Source organism: Chinchilla lanigera, unplaced genomic scaffold, assembly GCF_000276665.1.
Source record: "Chinchilla lanigera isolate Chin_1 unplaced genomic scaffold, ChiLan1.0 scaffold00021, whole genome shotgun sequence".
Taxonomy (NCBI): Eukaryota; Metazoa; Chordata; class Mammalia; order Rodentia; family Chinchillidae; genus Chinchilla; species Chinchilla lanigera.
In genome coordinates this window covers 14,572,062-14,578,868 of record NW_004955422.1, presented here as the reverse complement: position 1 = coordinate 14,578,868, position 6,807 = coordinate 14,572,062, and the positions used below count along the sequence as shown (strand labels likewise).

General features: G+C 53.1%; 1 protein-coding gene across 1 annotated transcript; it reads left to right on the top strand.

Moving 5' to 3' along the window:
- Cdkn1c (cyclin-dependent kinase inhibitor 1C (p57, Kip2)) lies at positions 1-1,898 on the top strand (the record flags this gene model as incomplete). Its single annotated transcript, XM_005384956.2, is given in 3 exon segments — positions 1-445; positions 965-1,103; positions 1,182-1,898. Coding segments are annotated over 2 exon segments (579 nt in total), but the record flags the coding sequence as incomplete, so codon positions are not given.
- Positions 1,899-6,807: the final 4,909 nt, after the last annotated feature.

Genomic DNA, 6,807 nt, shown 5'->3' with positions numbered 1-6,807 from the left:
GTGCCCCCGGTCTTGGCCCGGGCATTGGCTCCGTCTGTGCCCCCGATTCTGGCCTCGGCGTTGGCCCAGCCTGTGCCCCCGGTTCTGGCCCCGGCTGTGCCCCCGGCTCTGGCCCCAGCACGAGCCCCAGCTCTGGCACCAGCTCTGGCTCCGGCGCTGGCTCCAGTGCTGGCCCCGGCTCTGGCCCCGGCTCTGGCCCCAGCAGTGGCCCCGGCTCTGGCCCCAGCCTCGGTCTCCGCTTCCGAGCTGGGCTCCGACCCGGACCCTGACGCAGAAGCGGCGCCTCAGAACAGCGCCGAGTCGGGCGCGAACCAGGCGCAGCGCGGCCCCGAGCCGCTCGCCGACTCGCTGCACGCGGGGATTCCGGGACGTCCCGCTGCCGGCACTGCGGCGGCCGGCGCCAGCGGCGCGGCGATCAAGAAGCTGTCGGGGCCTCTCATCTCCGGTGAGCCCCGCACGGCCCCGCCCCGGGCCGGCCCCGCTTTGTCCGGCCGGCCGGTTTCTCCCCAGTCCTCGGGGGCCGCGCTCGGTCCCCGCCTCCTCCCGTGGCGTTAAAGGGCCCGCGCGGCGTAGGGCGCGGCTGCAGCCGCGCCCCCTCCCCTCTCCGCCGCGGCGCTGGTCCGCAGCTCTGAAGGGCGTCACAGGAGGGTGAGCCCGGCCCCCTGGGAGTGCAGTCTGGGATGGCAGCAGTGGGAGCCCCTCTCGTGCGCAGTCTGGCGCCGGGAGCGTGGCGCTGAGGGGGTTAAGCACGGCAGCAGCCCCGGGGGGCTTGGCCGCGGGACAAGGGGAAATGCTTACACAGCACATTGCGCGGCGACGTAAACAAAGCTGACCCGCCGCGGACCTCGGCGCGGGCGGGGACGGCGTCCCCACCCCGGCCCTGCACCCCGCGCCCTCTCCCGGCCCCCTCTCGAGTCTCACAGCCCGCCCCGCCCTGACCCGCCGCGCGCGCTGTCGCCCGCAGATTTCTTCGCCAAAAGAAAGAGATCTGCGCCTGAGAGCAAATCCTCCGGCGATGTACCCCCAGGATGTCCCTCTGCTAGCGCGCCTGCTGGGGCTGGTGCGCCCGAGCAAACCCCGCGCAAGCGGCTGAGATGAGTTAGGTGAGTCCGGTGCCCTGAGGGTGTCGCGGAGGGGCGTCCCCAACGAAGACTGTGTGCTCACTGTCCCTCTCCCTGCAGCTTAGAGCCCTAAGAACACGGGGAGCTTGTTGGGCAGCGGACGATGGATAAGCGCGGGGCCTCGCTGGGACCAGAACCGTACATGTTGCAGCAACCGGAGGCAGCGGCCGCAGAGCAGCCTTCGATTTTCTTTAACTCTGAAAACTGTGCAATGTATTGATAGCTTTGTTATATTTAGATATATTCTGCACATGGAGAACACTGGGTCCCAAGGTGTAAAGCTTTAAGAGTCATTTATATAAAATGTTTAATCTCTGCTGACGCTCGGTGCAAAAAAAAAAAAAAAAGAAAAAAAAAGTATAAAAGGGAAAAAAAGAAAAAAAAAGGAAAAAAATAAAAAAATGTATATTTGTACAAAAAGCTTTTAAAGTTATACTAACTTATATTTTCTATTTATGTCCTGGCGTGGGTCTCTCTGCCATGCACCTGCTCTGGTATTGGTTATGCCAAAGGCACACTATATTTCACCCACATCAGATTATCAGCAAGTGTAAATTTATTTTTCCAGCAGGCTCTAGGGGAAGGAGTCGCTCACATACTAGCTTCTATACTACTCATCTAGCTTGCAATCTTTTCACGCTTTTGCTGCCTCTCTTATTATTACTATTTTAAACTTGAAGACAAAACTGTTAAAAAATGGTTCCTGAGCCATCTGTACCACTGCCCCGGCTCCTCGTCCGCCGGGTTTTAAATAAAGAGGCCAAAAAATGCTGCAAACCTGTCTGCTTGTGCTTGTACACCTTTACACGACAAAGCTGCGGAGATAGACAGCTCAGAGCGGGCGGGGGCTGGGAGAGCGGGCCAAATATTGCTGCCACTTGGCAGGGTGAAGTCTGTCCAAAAGGGAGGGGCCTTTCTCCTGGCCAGACAGGCCCACCTGCTGCAGGCCAGGCACTTGTCGCTTGCTGCTGTTGGTCCAAAATAAGCATCTATCCCAGCTCACTAGAGTCTCTTGTTCCAAGGAAACCACCAGCAGGGAACTGGGTTCTCATGGGCACTGCAAAGGTCGGACCAGGCACTTCCCAACTCCTCATTGCAGTACCCTTCACAAGAAGGGGTCCCAGCTCCTCCAGGGTCCCCTAGGGTGGGCTGCATCATGGCCTTGGTGGGGGAGAAGACAAGGGGCTATTCTACCCACCCCCCATACCTGTGCTGGCACCCCACTAGCCTGCTGGTTTCAGAGTGCTTCCATTTAGTTAAAAGGGTATGATTTTGCTTTATTTTCTTTGTGGCCAATCTATAAACCTCTGAAATTTGGAGCTTACAATGGAAAGGGTGACATGAAATCACAAAGCCAGAAAAGCTGGCACTATTTTTGCTGGTGCCTTAGATTAGGAGCAAAGGAGAGCTGGGGGTTGTCAGGCTGTATAAGGGAGCAGCAGGCAAGATGAGATTTTTGAGATATGTGCATATGCATAATTAGCCTAACCTTCGCCCAACTGCCTGCAAGGCCCAAATGAGGCCAGGCACCAGGAAGTGCCCCCACACCTCCTGAAGGGCGCAGGCCCTGCTGCCTTCTGCTAGACCAACAATAGCCTGTTGGTACCTTGGACTACGTGGGGGAGACCTGCTTCATCCTTGTGGGGGGGCTCCCCATTTCCAGTGTGGGCCAGGACAAGCCCTGTTCTCTGAGAAAGACAGCGGTGGGAGTGTGGTGTGCTACCCAATGGTCTGGCATGCAGGGAGTGGGCACGCAGGGCCTCTGAGTGTCTGCTCTTGGGGATGAAAGTTAATGGGGTCCCTGAGGCACAGCCCTCTGAGTGAGGCTCAACCGTGCCAGGCCTCTGTTCCCTGCTGTGTTTCTCGCAGCCCTGCCCCCATCACAGGGACCTGGGGGTGCTGCTCATCTGCTGCCCAGCTTCCTGGTCTCTCTGTAGGGTGACTTTCTCAAAAGCAGTGAGGGGGACATGTGTGTGGTTTCTACCCCATGGCAGGAACCCACAGCAGGAACCTGGAGGCTGCCTTCCATGGGGAAGCATCATTGTGTTGTCACACTCGTGACCCCTGGCAAGCCATTCTTTCCCTCACGGGGCCTCAGTTTCCCTATCTGGGCTGTGAAATGTCTGTAGTACCTTCCAGATCTGGTATACTCATGTGAGGACAGTTATGGAAATAATAACATCAGTGACATTGCTGGAAAGCTACCTTTCTCACCTGTGCCAATGACGATCAATCCTAGGAACAAACATGTGAACCCCCAATCCATAGCCTGGGTGGATAGGGGGCTGCACTCCCCAGGGCATCAAGGATGAAACCATTGATTGCAATGTCCCTCCCCATGGACCAGGCTGGGTAGGTGGGTGGGACCTGGAGCTCCAGTGCTCCAGGAAGACCCCAATAGGACAGCTTGGATAGAAGCTGAGAGGGAGGAAGGGTAAGCAAAAAGGCCAGGGTGAGCCAGGAGAGGCAAGGCTGAGGGGCCCACTTGAGGGGCACATGGGCTTACAGATTATTGTGAGAATGTGCATGGGGTGTGCCTGCTGGGCTTCTTTCCCTGGCCCTTCCTGCTGGTCCTTTCCTGGGCTTGGTGGGCCTGATCAAAAGTCGGATTTTGTCTGCAGGCAATGGGGAGCCCCAGGAGGGGGTGAAATTAGGGGAGATGCTGCTGGGTGGAGAGCAGGAGAGCCATCAGGAGAATGGGGCAGAGGTGCTAGATGGCCACTTTTTCAGGATCTCTGCATGCCAGATTCTGTTTCTGGGTACCAGAGACACAGGAAGAATTAAAGAGGCAGTTCCCTGCTCCTAGAGCCTTCTTTATCATAGGAGGTGGCATAATAAGCCCCATAAGGGAGCTATAGAGCATAGCAAAGTGATTAGCATCAGCTAAAAGCTGAACGGCAGACTGGTGTATATAGCAGGGCATGCCAGGAAGCCCCCATCAGGCCCTCACAGGTGACACATGCCCACTAACTGGGCGAGATCAGTGCATCCTGTGGAAGAAACAGCCGGTGTCAAGTCCCTCAAGCCTGGGGCATTCCTGAAATAGTGAGCCATGGGGGCAGAAGGTGAGGTGGCAGGTACTGGAAGATATAATAGGTAGGAGAGCCATTGGGACCAGCAGGTAGGTTGGATTACTTGGGGTTTCAGGTGCTGAGAAGCTCCCACAGTTTTTAGTGTCAGTGTTGGGGGAAGGGGCTATTCCGAGCTGAGAAAGCCTTCCCAGGTGGAGGGAGTAAAGGGTCTGATCCCCTACTTTGGGACATAAGTTAGAATTTGGGCCATGCCTTGCTTTGCTTGCACTCTCAGCCAGACCCTGGGGACCCCAAGGCACATATCCATTCTCTCTACAACCATGAGCACCCGGGTTACAGATGAGCATGGCGAGGCTCAGGGAGGCCAGGCAGCTTGCACAGCACTGCTGACCAGGGAGGCACCTAGCACAGAGCCAGCCACTACCACTTTTGGCCTCCAGCCTAGCTGGTTCCCCTGATGCTTTCCTAAGAGCACTGTCTGGGCATTTATTTTCTATTTTTATTTTCGATATATTTTCCTGAACTACACTTGGTGGTTTACATTAGGGCACATTGCTTGCACATTCTATGGATTTGAAGACATGTGTGATGTCCTCTGTCCACCAGCACAGTATCATAGAGTATTGCCACTGCCCTAGGAATCCTCTCCTCCATCTGTTCCTCCCTCCTCCAGCTGCTGGCAACTACAGGTCCTTTTATTACCTCTATAGTTTTTCCTTTTCCAGAATGTCTTATAGATCATACAGAGAGGCTTCTTCTACTTGGTAATATGGACTTAAGCCTCACTTCTAACCTTCCCATGGGCTGATAGTCCATTTCTTCTTAGCACTGAATCGTATTCTCATCCATTATCTGGATGTTTCATAATTTATTTAGCCATTCCCTCCTACACACACACACACACACACACACACACACACACACACACAAAGAGAGAGAGAGAAGGACATGCTGTCACTTTCTAGGTCTGGGCAATTATGACTAAAGCTGCTATAAACATTCATGTGCAGGTTTTTGAGTGTTTGCACACTCAAGTGGGCAACTACCAAGGAGTTCAGCTGCTGGATCCTATGAGAAGAGTATGTTTAGTTTTGTAAGAAACCTCCACACTGTATTCCAAAATGGCTGTGCTGTTTTACATCCCCATTAGCAGTGAGGGCTTCTCGTTGAAGAGCACTGGTGTTTTAATGTTTCTTCTCTGTGGACCACACCAAACCCAATTTCAGGTTAATTAAGTAACAAAACCAGATGAGAATGGCGCCACATCCCTGTAAGCCCAGGTACCCAGGAAGCTAAGATCAAGAGTTTGAGGCAGCCTGAGTGACATAGGATATCTAGTCTCAAAATTCAAACAGAAAAACAACAACAAAAGACCTTGCTACAGTTTGAACGTGAAGAGGACAAAGCACAATTAAAAATTAACACTGACGATTGTGGCTTTATCTCAGTGCGCTGGCTTGTTTGACCTGGCGGGGGATGAAGAGCTTTTGCCGTTGGTCAATTCCTCATCCAGCTGGCCTCGTGGTAGGTTGCATTATTGTCCAAATATTTGCTGCCTCGCCTTGCGGGAGGATTGTGCATCTCCTGCACGTTGCTATCAGGGCGGTGTAACTCACTCTGGCGAGTGTAATGTGACTGCCATGATGTTTATAGCTGCTAAGTAGAACTCAAAATGGCCAGCATTCCACCATCCTATCTCTCTACTGTGGGATGAGAAAGATCTCAGATAGGGGCTGCTCCTTCTGAGAAAATAAAATAAGCATAGCCAGGGGACTGTGATGGGAAATGAAAAACACAACACACTTATTATGAGTCCCTGAGGGTTTAGGGCTTGTCGAATATGCAGTGAAATGTACACTAAGCTAAAAGAGTGGCTTTGAGGATCCCAACTCACTTAGTGTACATTATAGTGAGGGCCTGGGGGCACTGTCAAATTTTTTGATACCTGGTGCTATGGTTTGGACATGGGTTTTGTCCCCCAAGGGTACATGTGTTGGAAACTTGGTCCCCAGTGTGGCAACATTAACAGGTGGTGAGATGTTGAAAAGGTAAGGCCTGGTGGGAAGTCCTTAGTAAATTAGGGATGTGTTCTTGGAAGGGGTGGGGGATCCCAGTCTCTCTCGGGCTTCCTGTCTTGCAGTGTGATCTCTTTCTCTCCCACAATAGCAGTGCATCTGCTGTGAAGCCCTCAAAAACTGAGCTGATAACGGTGCTGTGTACTTGAACCCTGGGAACTGAGCAAATAAACCTCTTTTATTTATAAAATTACCCAGTGTCACAGTCATTTTCTCATCACTGAGACCCAATATCCCATGCCCTCAACTTACAGGAAGAAAGGCTAATTTTGCCTCATAGTTGGTAGAAGTTTCAGTCCATCGTTAGCTGACTCCAAGGCCGAACAGCATGGTGGAAGGACCTGGGTGGAGGAAAGCTGCTCACCTCATCTCATGGCTTCCAGAAAGCACACCATGTCAAGGGAGGAGCCAGGAAGGGAGATATAACCTTCTGGGTCACACCTTCAGTGACCCATTCTTCCAACCAGGCCCCACCTCCTAACATATCAGCTATACAATGCCCCATAATCAATAACCTTTCAAAATTTCTACCTATGATTCCATTTAGTTTTAAAAGGACACTTAGATATAAACTCCTGC